Source organism: Talpa europaea (genome assembly GCF_964194135.1).
Source record: "Talpa europaea genome assembly, chromosome: 2".
Classification (NCBI taxonomy): domain Eukaryota; kingdom Metazoa; phylum Chordata; class Mammalia; order Eulipotyphla; family Talpidae; genus Talpa; species Talpa europaea.
The window spans coordinates 83,060,508-83,083,515 of record NC_140068.1 but is presented as its reverse complement, the minus strand read 5'-3'; the positions used below and the strand labels follow the sequence as shown (position 1 = coordinate 83,083,515).

Genomic DNA, 23,008 nt, shown 5'->3' with positions numbered 1-23,008 from the left:
AGATTGAGTGACAGTCTCTTTTGGTGTTCAAGAAGCCATTCTTTTGTGTTTGTGCAGCAAATATAAGAATCAAGAACATGAGAAACACAGATTCAACTTTCCAGGACTCAAGTATACACCAGAGTCCTTCACTCTTTCTACTCTGACCATGCATTGAAACGTTGGTTATTTTATTGTTCCCTGAAGCTGCCTCTGAGAGCAGGTGAGCAAGGTTATCTGGTCTCTGAAAATCTTCCCTCCCGGAAGCTCTGCTGAAGTCTCAGGGCAAGGAAATTAAGTCTTTTCTCTTGCAAGGTAGTGCAGGTTAGCAACTATCTCACTTAAGGGAGTGCCCAAGGCCCAGGCTGGCTCCTTTCATTCCTACCCAAGGAACACCATAATTGGGACATTCATGATGGGTCACTGTCAACTAACTTCAACTTGTTTGATTTTTGAAATGTAGGTGTGTGTGTGTGTGTGTGTGTGTGTGGCTGTGTGTGGCTGTCTCTACAGATAGTTTTGCCCTCCACCAAAATTTTATATGTAAACATTTGATTTCAGTCATAGGATAACTTGGAATGGAACTAGAAAATATATGTCATTTATAAACTGGCTATGATTTTACTTAATCCTCCTGGGCCTCAATTTTCTCCTCCTTAAAGGAGGGTTTGTATTAGATGAATTCCTTAATCTTCTAGTACCACAATTTGCTCATAGTCACAAAGTTAAGGGAAAAAAGAGGATATCACTGTTTTTTTTACCAAGATTTTTCCATAAACATTTTCTTTTTTTCTTAGTGTACTTGTTTCTCCTGGAATCTATTGATTTTAAAGCATGCAATAAAATAATAATTTTTAAATATAACTGTAATAATTAAAGTAATATGTCTTCATATTATGTTCCCATCTCTCTTTGATGGAAAAGCAGGCATTTTACACGAAGCAAAGAATTTCTTGAGTCAACTGTGCTCCAAAGCCTTTTCCTCTTTACTTCTTGTTACTACATTTTGCCACAAGGGGGCCTAGGAACCTCATCCATTATTTAAGTTGCTAGAGAACTTATAAAGTTGTGAAGACTCTTGACAGATAATGATTCTGTATACTTGAAGTTATGGTTAACACATTTATAAATAATAGGATGTTCTATATATATATATATATATATTTCATTCTTCTCTGAGGATCCATGAGTGAGTGGTGGGGAGAGGGCTACGGTTTTAGTGCTACAAAAAAAGATTTCTTCAGTGGTTTTAACATTTGGGACATCTGACCTGTTTTAAGGACTGTCAAAACTTGTCTAGATCAGCGATTCTCAGTAGCGGCTATTTTAGCCTTCTGAATAAGTTTGGCAATGTCTAAAGACAGTGTTGGTTGTTGTAACTTGAGTGGGTAAGGTAGTGCTACTAATATCTAGTTTGTACAGATTAGGGGTGGGACTAAATGGGGCAGGATGTGCCTGCCACCAAATGAGCAATTATTTTGTTCAAAATGTTAATAATGCTGCTGTTGAGAACTCCCCATCTAATTCAAAATGTCCTTTTAAGGATTCAGAATTCTATAAAATTTTCCCTTTCATCAAAAACTTGATCCCACAGGAGAAAATGCTGACCAGATGTATTTAAGAATTTCTTCCCAGTGGCATAGCAAATTCTGGACTCCCTTTTTGAGTCAAGATATCAAGGCAAGGGAACCAGGGGCAGTGCTTCCTTGCTCCCTTCACGTCTGCATCATTGCCTTCTTTCACTACTTTGACACAGCTTTTCAAGTGTTTTCCTGAAAGTTCCTAATGAAAAATGAAGGAGGATGCAGAAGGAAAAAAAAAAAAAGTGGAGCAATCTCAAGGTAATAAAATTCTACAGTGTTCCTATAATTTCTGTGTCCCTGGCTGAAATAAGTTTGTTTTCTTGACATTTCAGTCAAGAATTGCACTGATCAATACTACTTCACTAGATTTATAACGGTAGTCCACAATCCATTTGCATTTTTACCAGCTACATGCCCTTGGAATAATACAGAAGGATGTTCCTCAGTCTCAGCTTCCTCATTTGCAAAATGGGAATAATCCCATCTCCTAAGATTCCATGATAGCATGACTTTGTTTTCCTCCTCACTTCTCTAATACCCAGGACAGAGCACATGTTAAATTAATACAGAATAAACATGCAAAACTATTGCATAAATAACATTCAGGAAGCTCATATTTTATCATTGTTAAGGTTATTACATTCAGGCTCAATCTTAAGGGAGTTCACAATATGTAGTCATTTTCTAATAACTAAACTTATTTTTCCTGTTAGTTGATGATAGGCATGAAAACTCCCATTTCAAAAAAATGTATCTTCTCTCTATAAAACAATTTGCTGTAAGCCTGCAGCACTGTATCTCAGACACCTTCAACAACTGCCTTGAACAATACAGTTTGTTCATAATACAGGAAATTAAGATCATTTATGTTATTTTAACTGAATAAACTCACTATCCCAGAAAGAATATAATTTTGCTCTTTAGAGATTGATTGCTGTTAGTTGGGGATCAAAAAATATTTCAACAAATCTGTTGATGACTATGGTTCATGTAGCCAAAAGTCCTACCTTGAAAACAACACTGCCCATATAATAGAGTAGTTAAAAGATAGGTTTTTTTTTTTTTATAAATTTTATTGTTATATTCCCCATACAATTGCAGCCCCCCCATTCTGACCCCAATCCCTCCCCTCCCGCCCCCGCCCCCCTAAAAGTGTCTCTGGTTCATAGTTTTTTGTTGATTTTGATTTTCACTTTCTTATAGTTATTCATTTTCCTGGTCCCTTATTTAAGTTTTCTAGATTCCTGCTATGAGTGAGACCATCCGGTATTTTTCTTTTTCTTTTTGGCTTATTTCGCTGAGCATGATCCCTTCCAGCGCCATCCATGTTGCTGCAAATTGCATGTGTTTATCTTTTTTGAATGCTCAGTAATATTCCATGGTATATATGTACCACATCTTCTTGATCCAGTCATCTATTTTTGGGCATTTGGGTTGTTTCCAAAGCTTAGCTATTGTAAACAGTGCTGCTATAAACATAGGGGTGCAGGTGCTCTTTGGAATTGATGTTTCTGTGTCCTTTGGGTAAATAGCTAGGAGTGGAATTGCTGGATCATATGGAAGCTCTATGTTTAGTAGGTCCAGAAATCTCCACACAGCTCTCCACAGTGGTTGGACCAGTTTGCACTCCCACCAACAGTGCAGAAGAGTTCCTTTTTCTCCACACCCTCGCCAGCATTTGTTGTTGCTAGTTTTTTTAATATGTGCCATTCTCACTGGTGTAAGATGGTATCTCATGGTAGTTTTGATTTGCATTTCCCTGATGGCAAGTGATGTTGAACATTTTTTCATATGCCTGTTGGCCATTTGCATTTCCTCTTCAGAGAAGTTTCTTTTTAGCTCTTCTGCCCATTTTTTGACTGGATTATTTTCTTTGTTGTTGTTGAGTCTCATCAGCTCTTTGCAGATTTTTGTGATCAGTCCTTTATCATTAGTGTTGGGTGCAAAAATGTTCTCCCAGTTGGTGGGGTTTCTCTTTGTTTTTGTTATTGTCTCTTTTGCTGTGCAGAAGCTCTTTAATTTGATGTAGTCCCAGCTGTTTATCTTTGCCTTCACTATCACTGCTTTGGGTGATGTGTCTGTAAAGATGTCTTTGATGTGCAGATCACGTAGTGTTTCGCCTATATTTCCTTCTATATATTTTATGGTTTCAGGTCTTATGTCTAGTTCTTTAATCCATTTTGAGTTGATTTTTGTGTATGGTGTGAGGTAGTGGTCAAGCTTCATTCTTTTGCATGTAGCGACCCAGTTTTCCCAGCACCATTAAAAGATAGGTTTTGAAGGCAGACTTCAGGGTTGGAATGCCACTGAACCCTAGCCTAGTGAATATTTGATATGAAGCACATTGCTTAATCACTCATACCCCAGCTTCATTGGTATTATAATGTACTTTTCATCCCCTAAGTAGCAGGCAATCTTTGGGGTGACATTTTCAGACCATGTGTCCTCCAATAGTTTTTTACCTAATGTTTTTTGGAAGCCATTGATGAACCTTGCTAGAATCAATTATTACATTCTTAATTTCAAAATTATATATGTCTATATTGATTACTCTTTTTATATTAATAAATTGGAATTCTTTGATAGAGTTTCCTCCTTCTTCCCTTACTCCCCTTTAGGGAATATTTTAATGTGTTCCTTGAATTATTTTCTTTATTTCAATGTGTAACCTATTACCATCACATTATTATTATTATCCAATTATTTTATTTTATATATTTTGTATTGATGTGACATTGGTTTACAACTCTGTATATGATTTACAGGAATAGGATCACTCCTTTCAGATGTATGTTAGCACGACACACCCAATACCAAGGCACCCATAGTTCTCCACCATAGTCCACTTCATTTACAATTCATTTCAGTGTTCCACTTATTTTTCACTTTGGATAGCTGGTACTCCATCAAGCAGAAGCCTGTGTTTTTATATATCCCCTTTCATCTTTAAGTAGGTGGCTTACCTTGTGTTTTCTTTGCCCTGACTTGGATCAGCGATTTCTCCAGTGAGCCCCTGAGTGGGGAAGAGTATTTACAAACTGAGATTTGAGTTCTAGTTGTGCCCATTGTTTCCTTTAAGAAGCCAAACATTAACAAGCAAAATACAGGTTTCTTCTAGAGGCTTGTTGTGGGTCTGCTACTCCTAGGCAGCTTATTCGGCCACCATTTTGTCACTTAAACAAGGTCAAAGTGGTCCGGCCAGTTAGGAACAGGAGCCCAACCCTTCAGCCCTTCAAATCAAACAAGAGCACCAATCTGGATCACACTGGGAAGGTTATGCATCACAAGGTATGTCCAGAATGCCCGGGGGGCTGAGGACCTACCCATAACATGTGCATCAGGAAGTATGTCCAGAATGCCCAGGGGGCTGAGGAATGATGCATAACACATACTCCCAACTTATACATCACGAGGTATGACCGGGAATGCCTGGGGGGCCGAGGACCCATGTATGACAAGGGACCCCAGAAGCTGATCAGTGGAGCGCCTTACTGATAAGATTAGAACCATGGCTGGGGATTAGGGTGTATCATCAAGTAGATTAGAAGTGCCTGGAGGGCATACTCACAATCCCTAATGTTCTACATCGTTCCTCTTTCCTTAATCTCCTTAATCTCCTTAAAATCAATTACATGTGTCAATAAAAGGGCCAGGATCTTGCTCTTCAGCAGCATCCTGCATTATGTAGCCTGCTCCACGACTCCCGTTTGTCAGTGTGATGTTGTCCAACACAACAGCTTGTATTTTATTTTTAGGTCAAAAACTATTGCTGTACATTAATTTAGGTCTCAAAACAATGCCAGGTAACACTTAGAACAGTAGCAAGCAATCCTAGAAATTGTTTACACTACACAAATTAGTTATCCTTTACCTGTAGTATATATCCTGATTTGCTAAGCCTTTGATAATAACTGAATTGAATGATATCTGGAAGAATATAGGAATAAATTCTTAACTGTGGATTTAAAAATAAAAACCCAATAAAAAAAATAGGCAGGGAATTTGAATAGACATTTCTCCAAAGAAGATGTGTAAATGGTTAACAGACATGTGAAAAAAATTGCTCAAATTCATTTATTATTAGGTAAATGCAAATCAAAACCACCATGAGATAGCACCTCAACCCTATCATTAAGACTGGAGCCTATATCAATGATAGCAACCCATATCAAGAAGACTGGAAATAGTATGTGTCGGTGAAGGTGTGGAGAAAAAAGGAACTCTTGTTTATCATTGGTGTAAATGTACTGGTGTAGTGCTTATGGAAAATGGTTCAGGGCACCCTTAAAATGAAAAAAAAAAAGAGAAAAGAAAATGCACTATGACCCAGCAGGACATGGGAATATGAAAACATCAATTTGAAAAGACATGTGCACCCCTTTATACACAGCAGCATTATCAAAACCAAAATGCCTGTCGACGGATGGCTAGAAAAAGAAATGGTGAAGAGGAAATGCAAATGGCCAACAGGCATATGAAAAAATGTTCCACATCACTTGTCATCAGGGAAATGCAAATCAAAACTACCATGAGATACCATCTTACACCAGTGAGAATGGCAGATATTAAAAAAACTAGCAACAACAAATGTTGGTGAGGGTGTGGAGAAAAAGGAACTCTTCTGCACTGTTGGTGGGAGTGCAAACTGGTCCAACCACTGTGGAGAGCTGTGTGGAGATTTCTGGACCTACTTAACATAGAGCTTCCATATGATCCAGCAATTCCACTCCTAGCTATTTACCCAAAGGACACAGAAACATCAATTCCAAAGAGCACCTGCACCCCTATGTTTATAGCAGCACTATTTACAATAGCTAAGCTTTGGAAACAGCCCAAATGCCCAAAAATAGATGACTGGATCAAGAAGATGTGGTACATATATACCATGGAATATTACTCAGCATTCAAAAAAGATAAACACATGCAATTTGCTGCAACATGGATGGTGCTGGAAGGGATCATGCTCAGCGAAATAAGCCAAAAAGAAAAAGAAAAATACCGGATGGTCTCACTCATAGCAGGAATCTAGAAAACTTAAATAAGGGACCAGGAAAATGAATAACTATAAGAAAGTGAAAATCAAAATCAACTAAAAACTATGAACCAGAGACACTTTTAGGGGGGCGGGGGCGGGAGGGGAGGGATTGGGGTCAGAATGGGAGGGGGTTGTAATTGTATGGGGAATATAAAAATAAAATTGAAAAAAAAAGAAAAAGAAATGGTAAGATATAGATAGACACATTTATATAGATTAAAGATTTCATCTTTAATAAAACATTTCATATTTAATTATCTATCTGTATCTCAATAATACCATTCAGCAATTAAAGAGGAAATCTTACCTTTTGTGACAACACGGATGGCACTTGAGGTGATTATGCAATCAAAATAAGTCAGAAAGTAAAAGATAGTTTCCCTCATATGTGGACTATAAGTAACCAAAACAAACAAACTTACAAGTCACAACAATACTAACTTTTAGATTCTGATACCTATAGTGGTCACCAGAGGAGGAGGGGGAAAGAGTGGGAGAGCAGGAGAGAGATATGGACCTAATGGTGGGAATGGCAGTAGAACATCAGGGGTGGACGAGGTGAGGTGTAACCCACACAGTTGTGAAGATGTACCCCCCAAATATATATAGTATTATAAATCAATGGTAAATTTGTACTATTTGCTTAAATTAAAGCAAGAAAACATATAGATTAAAAAAATGTTGTGCTTGATCTGTGGCTAATATTGAAATATATAAAATAATTTCTGGTGTTGTTTACTGGTTTGCCTTTGTTAATCTATGTTCTGTGGTTTCAAAATTGTGAAGGGCACACATATGGGGGTTTGGGAGATACTTTCAGGGAGTCTAAGAGGTTAAACTATTTTCATGATAATTCTTAAAATGCCTTTTCATTGAAAGGGATTTAGGTTGTGAAAATGCTGCTGTATATATAGGGGTGCACAAGGGAAAATATCTTTTCACTTGTTGCGAGAAGCAAAACTCCTGGCATTTAGCATGAATGAAGGTGGGGGTGCCAAATTGTATTGATGCTCTTCATTACCAGGGAAAAAAGCCAATTTCACTTAGAATTCCTTGATGTATTTGTGAAAATTGTTAATTTTAATTAAAATTAATAATTTTAATTAAAATTGTTAATTTTAATCCTCACATAAGTTTTTATTGTTATGTATGAACTAGTATGTTATAATGTAACAACACAAAAAGCAACACTGAAACATGATGGTTATCTTAGAAAAAAACGTGATGCTTTTATTGTTGAAGTTGTGAATGGAATGAGCAACTTTTTTCATGAAACTGGTTTGTTGAAAGATTAACATAATCTATGGTTTTTAAGACACATATTGATGTTTTCTGAAAAATGAATGGAGACTGACATCTCAATGAAAATAACTAAGAGGATATGTTGCCAGTAATACATTTTGAGATTTATTTTTTTGACGAGAATTTAGATCTGCTTCTACAAGCTTACCTACTTCCTGGCACTTCTCAAGGATTTCTTGTTGAAATTCTTGGTGGTAATAAGAAATATCCTTTTTGATATCACATGATGAAATATGTCAATATTTGGAAATCCTGCATAACTATGAATCAATAATTTTGAAATGATCACTGCACAATATAGCACAATCACCTGGGTAAAAATTGACTCAAACTGCAAGATTGACTTAAAGTAACAATACAAAAGGTCATGGACATAGTTTTAATGGCCCATAAATGTTAAAGAATCTCTGTTATGATGTTAAGAATCCTCAAAATGACTTCTTAAACAGACAATTTTTTCTAGTCTGTCAATATGTTAGCAAGGATTAACTTAGAGTCATGGTCAAGTTTCATTCCTTGCCAAACTATTTACACAAACGGAATTTGCCACAGGAAGTCATATTTGATTACTACTTTGTTAGTTGCCATAGGAGCCAACCACCATAGTGTGTAGCAAGTTCCCCAAGTCAGCACATCTGGAGTTATTATGACAAGAATCCTGATATTCAGGTGTACAACACACTTCCTTGGTTGTGCCTGAGGCTAAAAGAACACAACAAGTAGTGAGAGGGAGGAAAAAACTGAGTCTTCACTATGTGTGAATCCCCACAATGTAATTCCCGGGCTGTTCTACAAAATATTTGAACCAGGGATAATACAAATGAACTGGAAGATTAGTATTGGCCAGACTTTTAGGTGTTATGTGGAGACTGTGTTAGGACTGCCATTCTGAATGAACGTGGATGCCCTCCAAATAAGATTTCACTTTGTGTTCTGCTCATAGCCTTCTTCAGTGTCCACAGGGCCTCCTATTGCTTGAATTTCCCCCATTTCCTGTATCCCTTGACCTCACTCTCATTTGTCTTATGAATGACAAATGTCCTCTGTGTGTGTGTGTGTGTTTGTACACTCTAAGTAAGAACCTTTGTTGTTTTCATGCACAATGTGAATGTACTTAATCATTAATTATTATTATTAAATCATCATTATTTACATCTGTGTTTTGATAATTTCTTTAAAAAGTGAAAAGAATCCTGTCCCTGATACCCTTTTATTTATTTATTTATTTATTTTATAGAGGCATGTTTTTATTTATTTATTGGCTTGTTTTTTTGTTTGTTTTGTTTACACATGCACTGGGTACAGTCAGAAGCACGGGAGGGTGAGAGAATTCACCAGAGCCAGAGCGGGGAGCAGAGCAGCCAGAAGGACCGAAGTACACTGCTGAGGGGAGCAGCGGGCGGCAGGAGAGGTCTGCGCGCCATGTGGGACCCTCCTCTGGTGGCCGGGGAGCAGCCGGGGATCGAACCGGCGCTGCAGAGGCTGCGGGCAGCTTCGCAACCCAGCGCTCAACTGCTGCACCACCGGGGAGGCCCCCTGATACCCTTTTTGATTACTTTTTTTAATGTTGGATACTACTGATATATCAGAAGTCCTGTTAGCTATACTTTTCAAATTATTGCTAGAATTTGACTAATTCTTAGTGTACAACTAATATGGTCCAACCTAGTATGGCCCAGTCTAATATTCAGTATGCTGAATTACTGTATTGTCCTCCTAATGTGTCTTTCTGTATATCCTCCTGGGCCTGTAAAAACTATACTTAATAGCTAGAAGGTCTTTAAGGCATGTCAAACATATTCCTCTTCTCAAAGTCCTCCAATGGCTTTTCAACTAACTCAGAGTAAAAACAATTTGCTTAAAAATCTCTAAGACTCTCACACCTCCCCATTTACTTCGTCTTCCTCACTTACTGGCTTTATTTATTAAATTCCTCTGGGTCTTTGTGCTTGCTGCTTCATTCACAGAAAATGTTCTTGTCCCAGTATCCATTTGGTTTGGCTCTTGTTTCTTTTAGTTCTGCTTAACATCACTTTGCATTAGAAGGAATTGCCCAGACTATAAACTAATTACCTTTTATTTCAGACTTGTTATGTAAGCCACAGAATGAGAAAGCATATTTTAAATCAGATTTTATTGATTTTTCTCTGCCTTTATTTAATTATATATTCTACTTTGGAAATTTATCACATCCCAACATGCACACATACTTAATTGACTCTCCACTTCTCCACTTAAGCTCCTGTGGCAATACACTATCAAATTCCCTTTCCCACACCGGTCAGGTAACCACTACATTTCTGTTGTGTTTTGCCAGTTTTTGTTCTTTGGTTATTTATATTCCACAGCTGACTGATACCATACAGTTACTATCTTTCATTTTCTGACTTATTTCACTTAGCATAATAACTTCAAGTTCCACTCATTATTTCCCAAAAGGTACTATTTCATCTTTTTTCAATAGCTGAGTTGTATTTCATTGAGTATATATGTGATGTGTATCACACAATATCTTTATCTAGTTGCCTGATGAAGAAAGCAGTTTCACTACTTTCCAATCATCTCAGAGATGGTACAAGTTTAGGGCCTCCCAGGTGGTGCAGCAGTTGAGCACTGGATTGCGAAGCTGCCCATAGCCTCTGCAGCACCGGTTCGATCCCTGGCCGCTGGCGAGGGTCCCACATGGCATGCAGACCTCTCCTGCCGCCCGCTGCTCCCCTCAGCAGTGTATTTCGTCAGTCTGGCTGTTCTGTTCCCCGCTCTGGCTCTGGTGAATTCTCTCACCCTCCCATGCTTCTGACTGTACCCAGTGCTTGTATAAATAAGTATATAAATAAACAAACAAACAAATAAATAAATAAATATTTAAAAAAAAAAAAGATGGTACAGGTTTAGTACCATTTTAGATGCATAGGAGACAGGATATTTAATTATATACTATTGATGCCTTGGGCTTATTAAAATTTAATTCTCTCACTTTACAATGGTTGTCCAGATTCATCTATTTCCTCATATCATTTCCTTTATTGGTGTGGTATTGTATTACCAATTAAATGTGTGTGTGTATATGAATATATATTTATCATATATTAATATACAATTGTATGTGTGTATATATCCATATATAATACGTATCTATGTGTTATAGACATGTATATGGTATATTTTTTCTTTTTTTTGCTCGTATATTTATAGTCTCGTTTTCCTCAAATGTAAACTTCCTCAAAATGTAAACTTCATAAGGCATTGACTTTGCCTGTTTGGCTTTATTTATTGGCTTTATTTATTGGCTTTATTCACTGGCTTGAACATAGAGCTTTGAAGATTGCTTGACAAGAACTGGGAGGTTAATAAATATTTTCATAATGATTACAAAATGAATTTCCATGTTTCTTATAAGCAGAATATAAATGTCCTGTGACAGCTAGGTCAATTGAAAAAGTCTGCATTTAGTAACCATTTCCACAACTTGTTTTTTATCTTAAATTCTGAACTGAAATTTTACCTAGGATCTCTAAAACTAGAATTCAGCCTAAGTTATCCAAATTACAAACTTCTTAAGATAGCTTTATTTGAACAACTCTAATCTTATATTTTTGGCATTTTGTTTATACTATATTGCATCTCTTTATTTACATATGTTCCAGACAGTGGAGTCTCAGAATAAAGAGATCATATTTGCAGTATCTTTGAAAAAGTTTGCTGCAGTACATGCTTGGTACTTAATAAAAACATTTTATACACTGAATAAATGAAGTGTATAAAAGCATAATGAGGGTTGAATAAAATTATGTTCTGTTTCAGTGGTCTCTAACTTGCAATTTAGAAAATGATTTAATAAAGAATTCCTCAGACATCTATGTGGTATGAAGAGAGTTTGACTTAAAGAGTTTCAGTATCTGAATCTTAATTTGAAATTCTGCATTTTGGCTGAGTCACTTAGAGCTCAAAGTCATAATTTCTACATGGAAATATTGTCAATTATATAAACTCCTCCCAAAAAAGTAAGAATAAGAGAATAAATATCATCTTGCTTATAATAAAGTTTTGACCTATGCTGTAAAACTATATTACTGCTATTTTAAATAATTTTTAAAAGTTTAAAATTATTGAACCTCATTAAACATATAAACAATCTGTACAATAAAGATATTTTACTCTCTCCCTGGTTAATGAGGTAATGAATATGCCTGACTCAAAATAGGCAATAAGTAAATGGTAGTAATTATTGTTACATTTACTTGCTCTTTCAAATTTGAGACTAAAACCCTTTTTTTCCTATCAGTACATTCCCTGGGAAGAATTCTGCTTTTAAAATATGTTAGATATGCACAGTTTTCTTTTCAACTCAGAGAAACTGCCAGAATATTACAAAATCCCAAGTGCATCCTTTTTTATTAAACTCATTTATTTGGGGCCTCCCTGGTTGTGCAAGAGGTTAAGAGGCAGAACTATGAAGCTATCTGCAGCCACTGCGGCATGAGTTTGATTCTGGCCAAGGAGGTGACCCACATGGCACAGCAGACCTCTCCTGTCTTGCCAGCTGCTTCCCTCAGCAGTGTCTTTCAGTAGCTCTGCTGTTCTCCTCCTCACTCTGTTTCTGGTGAATTCTCTCAACCCCCACATCTCAGGCCTGCACCCCAGCTCTTATATGCATAAATGAATAAACATTTTTTAAACAAACAAACTCATTAATTTCCTATGTGATCCTTCATAACCCTCTTATACCACGAGGCCCACACATGGAATCCAGGATCCCCTTCTAAATACTCCACTTTTTTTTCTATTCACTCTCCTTCAAAGTCACCTATGACTATTTTGTTGTTGTTTTCATTGTTTGGGGAGATGTTTTTATAGAACTAGTCATCAATTCAAGGGAAAAATTAAGACATTTAGCAGCATGTAGGCAACAGAAAAAAATGATGTTACTTTAATTTTCAGTTTCTCTAATATTTTAACAGACACAGGTTATTCAAACACAATTTAAGAGAGAAGACAAGATGCCACAGTATAAACTTACAGTACCCTTAGCACTCATAACTGTTACATAATACTACAAACAGCTCTAATGGAGCTCAAGTGGCCACAGTAGTCAATGCTTTCACATGCTGAGAGCATGAAGAGCCCCCAAATGTTTAAGAAGTAGATTGTTTACTCACGAGGATATAACTCAAGGGATCTATCCATGCTTGCTGAGCTGGTCCTGTTGGGATGCTGGACAATGTGCTGCTCCACCTCATACTCAACAAATAATGCAAATAAAACAATCATAGTGATCTCCAGGCCAAGGGCCATTAGAGGGAATTTGAACCTCATGTTTGTGGTAATGGACAGAGGCACACTGAGGGCTTCACAGGCTGTGTGAAGGTTGATAAGAACAGAGGGACTGCTCTGTGGGGAATTAGGTTGCATATTCAAGGTACTCCAATGACATCACAAGAAAAAAAGTGGGCAATTCTGGTGAAAATGCCCCACCCATTGGGGAAAGTTGTACTCTGTAATTTGTATTGTTCCTCTAAAGATTGGTTTAAAAATATATAATATGGATATTTTAAATCCATACAATGAAAACTATAAGATATTTTTAAAAGAAATACAAGAAGACATAGGGAAATTAAAAAATATTCCCTGCTCATGGAGTGGAGAACAAACATTACTAAAAAAGTCATCCTACCCAAAGCAATATATAGATTCAATGCAATTCCTATCAAGTATCCAATGGCATTCTTCAAAGAAATTGAACAAAAATTACAGAAATTCCAGTAGAACAAGAAAAGATCTTGAATAGACAAATTAATCCTGACAAAAATGAAGAAGAATCACAGTATTGTACTCCCAGACCTCAAACTATACTACAAAGTTATAGTAATTGAAACAATATGGTACCGGACAAAAAATGGACACATACAAATGGAATAGAATTTAGAGCCCAGAAATAAACCTGCAGATCTAGGGACAGTTAATCTATGATAAAGAATATTTACTGGAGGGCCTCCCCTGGTGGCGCAGGCAGTTGAGCACCACGTTATGAAGCTGTCTGCAGCCTCTGCAGCATCAGTTCGATCCGGGCTGGCCGGCAAGGTTCCCACATGGCACAGCAGACCTCTCCTGCCTTGCTTGCTGATCCCCTCAGCAGTGTATTTCGTCAGTCTGCCTGCTCTGTTCCCCACTCTGGCTCTGATGAATCCTCTCAAATTGTGGAGATTTGTCCACAACTGCAAGAGAAGCAAAAGCAAATAAAAACACCACTAAAAGCAACCGATAATTTACTTTCTGTCTACTGATTTCCCTATATTGAACTTTAATATGAGTGAAATCAAATAGTATGAAGTGTTTTGTGACTGGCTTCTCTAACATAGCATAATGTTTTCAAGAGTCGTCAATGTTCTAGCTTGTATCAGTACTTTATTCCTATAATAATAATTCTCCATTGTATGGCTTTATCATGTTTTGTTTACCCACTTGTCTATTGATAGACATTTTGATTATTTCCAGTTTTAGGTTATTATGAACAATGCTGCTGTGGACATTCATGTACAAATTTTTGTTATACATATTTTTATTTCTCTTGGGACTATACTGAAGAATGGAATTGCCAGGTAACATGGTTACTCTGATTTATCATTCAAAGGCATTACAGACTGTTAATCAATGTGGTTTGCACTATTATATCCCTACCAGCAGTTTATAAATGTTCTGATTTCTTCACAACCTCACCAACACTTGCTGTTATCTGACTTTTTGATGTAGAATTATAATGGGTATGAAGTGGTTTCTCATTGTGACTTTAGCTTCATTTGCATTTCCCTGATGGTTAATGAAATTAACATCTTTTCTTATGATTTTGACCATTTGTATGCCTTAGTTGAAGAAATGTCTACTCAGCTTCTTTGCTCATAAGGTAATTTTATTAAAGTATTGTTGGATTGCACCAATTTGTGTTCTCAACAATACTCTGTCACTAACTCATATGCCATGAAGTAACTCTCTTAAGCTGTCTTTGTCATTACTTTTGTCATCTTTAATGTGTCAATGAGGACTTTTGCTCATTTCAAACAATTGTGAAGACTAGGTGAGAGAATATATTTGAAAGTAATTAATAAATATTAAAGAGATGAGAAATCTAGGTTATTAAAGAACTAATAAGGTAACAGATGTGTGTTATTTTATAGTTTTTCAGAAAAAAATGGAAACCTCTTTTTAAATATAATAAATTACAAAAATGAAGCATACTGAGCCTCCCTGGTGGCACAGGCAGTTGAGCGCAGCTCTGTGAAGCTGTCCACAGCCTCTGCAGTGCAGTTCGATCCTGGCAGGCTGCAGAGATACCCACATGGCACATGGCAGAGATACCCACATGGTGGGCAGAACTCTCCTGTTTGCCATCTGCTCCCCTCAGCAGTGTATTTCAGTCAAGTCTGACTGTTCTGTTCTCCACTCTGTCTCTGGTGAATCCTTTCACCCTCCCACACATCTGGCCTGTACCCCAGTTCTTGTATAAATAAATAAATCTTAAAAAAATAAAAATGAAGCATTCTATTTAAATAATAAAGTCATAGAAATGGCCATAGCCTATCATTATTAGGAAGTTTGAAACATTTTTATTGTGAGGATGTTCAGACATATAGAAGAGTGGCAAAGGTAACAGAGAGTTCCTTATCACCTTCATTAGTTACTTCTAATGTCAATAGCTGGCATAATCATAGTACAATGATCAAAACCAGGATATCTAACACTGGTACAATGCAACTAACGAAACTCCAGACTTTTTCACTAGTGTCCTTTTCTGTTCCAGGCTTTCATCCAGAATCCCATAATTGCATTTAGTCATCATGATTTCCAGTGATATCCTATAATCTATGATGGATTCTCAGTCTTTTTTTCCCTTTCATGACTCACCTTTTTTAAAAAGATTTATTTATTTATGCATACAAGAACTAGGGTACAGACCAAAGGTGTGGGGGTTGAGAGGATCCACCAGAGAAAGAATGGGGAACAGAACAGGCAGAATGACTGAAACACACTGCTGAGGGGAGCAGCAGGCAAGCCAGGAGAGGTCTGCTGCACCATGTCGGTAACTCCCTGATGGGGGATCGAACTTGTGCTGCAGTGGCTCAGGATAGCTTCATAGGTTGCATCTTAACCCCTTGTGCCACTAGGGAGGCCCATGACACATTTTTGACATACTGGCCAGGCACTTTGCAGAATTTCCCTCAATTTGGGTTTATCTGATGTTTTCACATGATAAACCTAGGGTTATAAATTTTAGGCCAAATGTCACGGAGGTGAAATGCTCTTCTCATCCTATCATAGCAGGGAATGCAGGACATCTATATACCTTATTACTGGTGACACTAATCCTGGTTACAGGGTGACAAGGGCGAGAATTTTAAATGTTTAAAAATATTTATCCCACACTGTCTTATCAAGAATGGATTATATATTATATAGTAAATAAAAAATTGACAGAAATGATTTATTGTCAATTATTTTGCCCTTAGGAACTACTTATTCATCTTTTTAAACCATAGACCAAGTAAAAGAAAACAGTGTAAAATTTAATCAGGAGAAACAAACATCTATCCACATATATTTCTATTTTGTGTCCTTAACAATATAAGGTCCTAAAACACAAATCCCTATTAACTTTGTTTTATATCTACAGTGTAGTTAGGAATACAGCGTCTTCTGATATTCTTTTGTAAGGGATGGTTGAGGCATTTCTGCCCAAAGTTTAAAAACACACAATAAAACTAGCAAGCTAAGCTCAGAGCCTGGCAGATTTTCTGACTAAAAGAAGATCAAAGTATTTGGATCTAAATACATTTCAGAGTGGATGTTTGCCACAGTTACCAGAAATAATTTTATGAGTGAGAGGAAGGTACAAAGAACGTCCAGGAAAGTACTACCTGTCTTCTTGGATGGTGTCTAGAGGTGTTCAGAATGGTTCACACCATTTTGACACGTGGTTGTAGGCTATCCTACAACACAGCCTCTGACCAAACTAAGCTGTCCCACCTCCTATGAAAAGAACCACGTACCTTTATACCAAGCAGGTTGGGACGGCGCCAAAATCTGTGTCCAGTGTGTGTCCAGGCTGAATTTGAGGAGTTCACGCTGTGAGATCTGAATTTCTTATGACTGTGACTGTCGGGCCTCCCCGGTGGCGCAGCGGTTGAGCGCTGGGTTGCGAAGCTGCCCGCGGCCTCTGTGGCACCGGTTCGATAACTGGCTGCTCCCCGGCCACCAGAGGAGGATCCAACATGGCGCGCAGACCTCTCCTGCCGCCCGCTGCTCCCCTCAGCAGTGTATTTCATCACTCTGCCTGCTCTGCTCCCCGCTCTGGCTCTGGTGAATTCTCTCACCCTCCCTCGCTTCTGAGTGTACCCAGTGCATGTATAAACAAAACAAACAAACAAATAAAATAAATAAATAAAACATGCCTCTATTTAAAAGAAAAAAAAAAAACTGTTTAAAAAAAAAAAAAAGACTGTGACTGTCAAAGATGAGAAAGTACAGCTGCCAGACCTATGGTAGTTCCATGTGTGCTAAAGTGTCTGTGACAGGATTGAGTGTGCTTTTCTTCTTCAGAAGCAGAAAATTGCGGTAAAAGTGTAGAAGGCACAAGGAGTCAGAAAGCTAATTAAAAGTGGAAACTTATGGGGTAAAAGAGATATTGAAGAGAAAAGTACCATCTCACCTCTTTCCAGACCTGAAGGCTCAAACCACTCCAAATTCACAACCCAGATGTACAACAAATATTTATCATATAGCAATCATTTTAGAAATTGTCCTTGTATCACGCCACTTGGAATGTTCATACTCTTAATTATTTGCCTGGCCTTCCAAGTCATACCCTCTTCCTTCGACCTAAATATAGAGAACAGGGAACCTCACAAACTATGCAAATAAAAAAGTGTTACTTAACATCAACGTGAACAATGATCATAAGAAAAAAAGTTTTTGCTACAGTCTCTGTTATTTTGAATAAATATTTTTTTAAAGTGAATAAAAAAGGATTATGTCCCCAACCTTTCTTCATAAATTCACTAATAATGACTGCAGTAGTGTAGCTACTATCCTGCTACACAGAATTTAAAGAAAGATAAAATGGAAGGAGGTAGTGGGAGAAGTGGAGGGCATGGAGCCGCAACTGGCCTCTGAGCTCTCAGGAGATCCCGCCCGATTAGTGTCCTAGCCGTTGGGCCCAAGGGGGTATATAACTTGAATGAAAGGGAAGTCACACACTTCAGGCGTGGCCTGGAGCAAGCTGCTCTTCTAAGATAAGGGTGGAACAGGGGGGCTCCCAGAAAGCATGACAGGTCTTTATTTTTTTTTCCCTTCCAGACCTGATGCTTCCCTCACCACATTTATTTTTGCTCTTATCAACATGCCTCAGCTTGTTCAGCTTTAGTCACTGAAGTGTGCTTAGAGTAAGTGTTTAGTGGCATTTTTAATATTCACCAGCATCTGATAACCTCAGGCTCTTTATGCATGCTAATTATAATGCTTAACAAGAGTCCAGCAAGGTAGGCTCATTTCTTATTGTCATCCTACAAATGGGAAATCCAAGAAACCAAATGACTTCCAAACTCTAATAGTATTTGAAAAATTCCAGGACCCAAATTAAAATGCAAGTCTGCTTAACTTGGAAACTATTCTTTTTCTTTGGTTAATCGATTTCAGTGCTCTTATATCAAATCTTTCAGGTATTACATGACATCCAATACATATGTATGTATATTTCTACATGTATATATATGTATGCACATGTATAGATATAGATGTATTATACATGTATAGATATATAGCTATATACTTTTAAAAATTATGAAACAATTTTTGTTTGCTCTTTTTAAATGAACAGATTTGTTCTTTTTAAATAATGTATACCATATAGAACTTATAATAAAGTAAAAGTGAGCATCTATTCATTCATTCCCAATGTAACATTATTGAGGTGAGAATATTAAGTTTAGTATTTAACATTTTGGTCTCCCTGCATATTCTTGATTTGTCTTATTACTGGTGAAGTTAACCCTGGTTAACTATATCGAAAAATAAAAATACAGACCTCCCAGTGGCGCAGTGGTTGAGCGCTGGGTTGTGAAGCTGCTTGCAGCCTCTGCAGCACCAGTTCGATCCCTGGCTGCTCCCCGGCCACCAGAGGAGGGTCCCACATGGCACGCAGACCTCTCCTGCTACCCGCTGCTCCCCTCAGCAGTGTACTTCGGTCCTCTGCCTGCTCTGCTCCCTGCTCTGGCTCTGGCGAATTCTCTCACCCTCCCGCGCTTCTGACTGTACCCAGTGCTTGTATAAATAAATAAATAAATCTTAAAAAAAAAAAAAAGAAAAAGAAGTTTTTTTAAAAAAAGAAAAAAACACTATAATAAACATAAATATGCTCTAATATGTTTCATTAATATCAATAATAGTGTAATATTCTTACTCTATTTAGATAAATAGAATGAATGTTTTTGGGTTATTATGATATTGAAATTTTGAAGTGGAGTGGATTATTACTTTTGAAAGCCAGATATTTTTAGTATAATTACCCTATAATGCATTTAACTTCATTAATGCTATATCCAAGGGACTAAGGATAAAAATAGTAAATATGATGGAGGTGACATCCTGATAATTATTCAGCAGTGTGGGAAACAAAGACAATGAACACAACCTTTAAACATAATTCTAGCAGTAATAGTAACAGAAGTAGGTATTGGACAAGAGAGTGAAAGATGTATTTGTGTGTGTGTGTGTGTGTGTGTGTGTGCATGCGCACACGCTCGTACCCATATATTTGAGAGAGTGTGGGAAAGAGACAGAGAGAGACAGAGTTAGATCAGGGTAAGTTTTAAAATGTTATCAACATTTGAGTGGGGTTCTGTACGCAATTCCATGGGGAAGGGGAGGGGTGTTTCTCACACCTACAATCAATTCTTGGGTCACCAGGTAGGTGTCCTACAATTCGACTCAATTCTGGCACCATCTATGTGGAGATAACATCAGATCTTACAAGATTTTCCTCCACTTTATATACTAGTCAATACCTACTTCACTTTGAAAAAGATTTAGTGTTTTTTTCTCAGCCATTAGGTTGGTGTACTGTGGCCTCTTTTCCACTTAGGGCCTCTGCACCTGTGTGCACATGGCCTCTCTATGAACCTGTGTGTGTGTGAAAGAATTGGATAAGGCACTCCTTCATGACTTCCTTGAGACAAGGGCCAACATCACGAGGTGACTGGGGATGCCTAGGTAACTGTTGACTGAGTGTGTGTTCAGGGTCCAAGACATTACACATGGGAAGTATTCCCTGTATACGTGGCTGACATGTCCTTCCCTGTTCCCCATAAAATTGATTATCCTTTGATCCCTTTGAAATCCTCTTCTTAATAAAATGAATACCCTTTGTTTCCCCTGGACACTGCTTCTCTGACCATTGCCACATAATCAATCATGCTTGTTCATTATTACTAAATAAATAGCAAGAGAGCTGTTTACTGAGCAACAGAGTCTTGCTTGCAGACTTGCTCCAGACTTGTCCCTCAAACCTGCACCTCTGAAAATAAATCTAAAAAAAAAAGAATGGGAGAATGGGGGTGAAGGACGATGAAGGGTCAGCTGGTAAATCATCATTGACTGTCATTGCTGTCTGCAAAAACAAGCATGGCGGTGGCACCAGCGTCCTATTATAAAGACAAGGAAAATAACAGACATAAAATAATCTGAATAAGAGTATGAATACTAAGGCCAGACTACCAGGTGCGGAGATCCGCCAAGGAAGAGGACTTCAGGAGACCATCAATAGTGTATTGTGATGTTTTTTGTTGGGGAGTCTTCTGCTCCTCCTTTTTATTCCTACTGTCGAAGCTCAAATAAAATGGGTGCATGTTATTAACCTCTCTGTCTTTCATGTTGTTGGTTGGGGGGACCCAGAACTCCCTATTAGATCTAATGACTCCCTTCACATAGGTTAGCCAGAGATTCCAGGCTCTTTAACTGCATATCCTACTCATACTCTTCCTTCCCCTTGGACAATTTCTAGTCCAGGACACACTTTATGCTTGACTTTATCCTTTAATACTTACTGTGTGTCCTTGCAATGGTACATAGTTTAGTTCAAGCTCCACCTGATGAATCTTGAATTGTTGCTATCCCTCAGCAGCGTTTTCTATGCACGGTGGGAATAGGAAAGTTCAACCCTAAATTTAATTATGACTCCATCCTAGCCCCTTTGATTCATAATTGCCATCAGCCATGGACACAGATGAAGCACGTAGACAATGAATTCCATTGGGAAGTTTGCATATCTACCTTCAGCTCAGAAACTTTTTTTTTTTTAAAAGATTTATTTATTTATTATACAAGCACCGGGTACAGCAGAAGCATGGGAGGGTGAGAGAATTCACCAGAGACAGAGCGGGGAGCAGAACAGGCAAACTGATGAAATACACTGCTGAGGGGAATAGCGGGCAGCAGGAGAGGTCTGTCGTGCCTTGTGGGACCCTCACCGGCTGTCGGGGATCGAACTGGTGCTGCAGAAGCAGCGAGCAGCCTAGCGCTCAACCACTGCGCTACCACAGGAGGCCCTCAGAAACTTCTTTATTTAATAAAACTTGCTCCCTACAAAATTGGGGCCGACAAGGCCTCCTGGTTATGGATAAAAACAACATGGCAGGGCAAAACCTGGAATTGGACTTTTCCCTATTTTTACCAGCACTCCCATCCTTTATGGAATCCAGACTGCTGCAACAACCATTCCATGTGCTCTCCCCTTAAGACAAAAATTTGGAGAGCCACGACTTGGTACTTGCCCTATGTCCTATCCAAGGCCCGGCTCAGTTCACTCAGGGCAAATTTCTACGGGATTATACAGATACTTTCAGTTATACCCCAGTCTGTACCTCCTGTCTCTTTCTTGTTAACCCCTTCTCTACCACCCTTCTCTGGTGATAGTATTACTTTTCCAGCTGCCACACTTATCAACCCCTGTGTTGACAGTCAGTATCTTCACAATCATTCCATCTTCTTTATTAAACAACAGATATAAGCTTGGATTTCTGTTGTTTTTTTTAAAGATTTATCTATGCATACAAGAACTGGGGTACAGGCCAGAGGTGCAGGGGGTGAGAGGATTCACCAGAGACAGAGTGGGGAACAGAACAGGCAGACTGACTGAAATACACCGCGGAGGGGAGCAGCGGGAGAGACAGGAGAGGTCTGCTGCGCCATATGTGTAGCTCCCTGGCTGGCCAGGGATTGAACTCCCCTTGCACCACCAGGGAGGCCTGCTTGGATTCCTGTTAACATCACACACCCTTAGGAAGGTAGTTCCCCTTTAGCTCAACTGGTTCATGCTCTAGACCGCTGTAATAGAGTCTGTCATTTTTTAGCCTCTTTGACTACTGGAATTATTTTTCTTGTTTCTCTGGCTGCTATTGCAGCCCTAACCACATCTGCTTTGGATAAATCTCTTCAAAGAGCTAGTGAAGTTCACCAATATATGACCAATACCACTGAAGATTTGTTGGCACAGGCCAATATAGATTCTTGCCTGGCTTGATGCCCTAGAGTCTCCTGTACTATGGCTTGGTGAACATCAGCTGGCTTTGTGGACACAATCCCTCCTCCAATGTGGCACTGGTTATGATTGGTTTTGTGTGACTAATCTTACTGCTGATAATTTCACTTCTTTCTCTTGGATGTCTCAAAAACAAAACCTGCTTCAGTCATTTATTTCTCCTTTACATACTTCTGTCCAAGAACTACAAACTAAACTTCTCCAACTTCATGAGATCCAACAAAAAACATCACAATACACTATTGATGGTCTCCTGAAGTCCTCTTCCTTGGCGGATCTCCGCACCTGGTAGTCTGGCCTTAGTATTCATACTCTTATTCAGATTATTTTATGTCTGTTATTTTCCTTGTCTTTATAATAGGACGCTGGTGCCACCGCCATGCTTGTTTCTGCAGACAGCAATGACAGTCAATGATGATTTACCAGCTGACCCTTCATCGTCCTTCACCCCCATCCTCCCATTCTTTTTTTTTTTTTTAAGATTTATTTTATTTATCCATGCATACAAGAGCTGGGGTGTAGGCC

General features: G+C 38.2%; 1 protein-coding gene across 1 annotated transcript in view; it reads right to left on the bottom strand.

Moving 5' to 3' along the window:
- The window catches only part of RHAG (Rh associated glycoprotein), a gene marked incomplete at both ends in the record, with an annotated part of 29,521 nt that extends 16,306 nt beyond the window's left edge, over nt 1-13,215 (bottom strand). The window contains one exon of the mRNA XM_084258912.1: nt 13,059-13,215. Within this exon, the coding sequence (XP_084115038.1) occupies nt 13,059-13,215 (157 nt within the window). The remainder of the gene's footprint in view (nt 1-13,058) is intronic.
- Nucleotides 13,216-23,008: the final 9,793 nt, after the last annotated feature.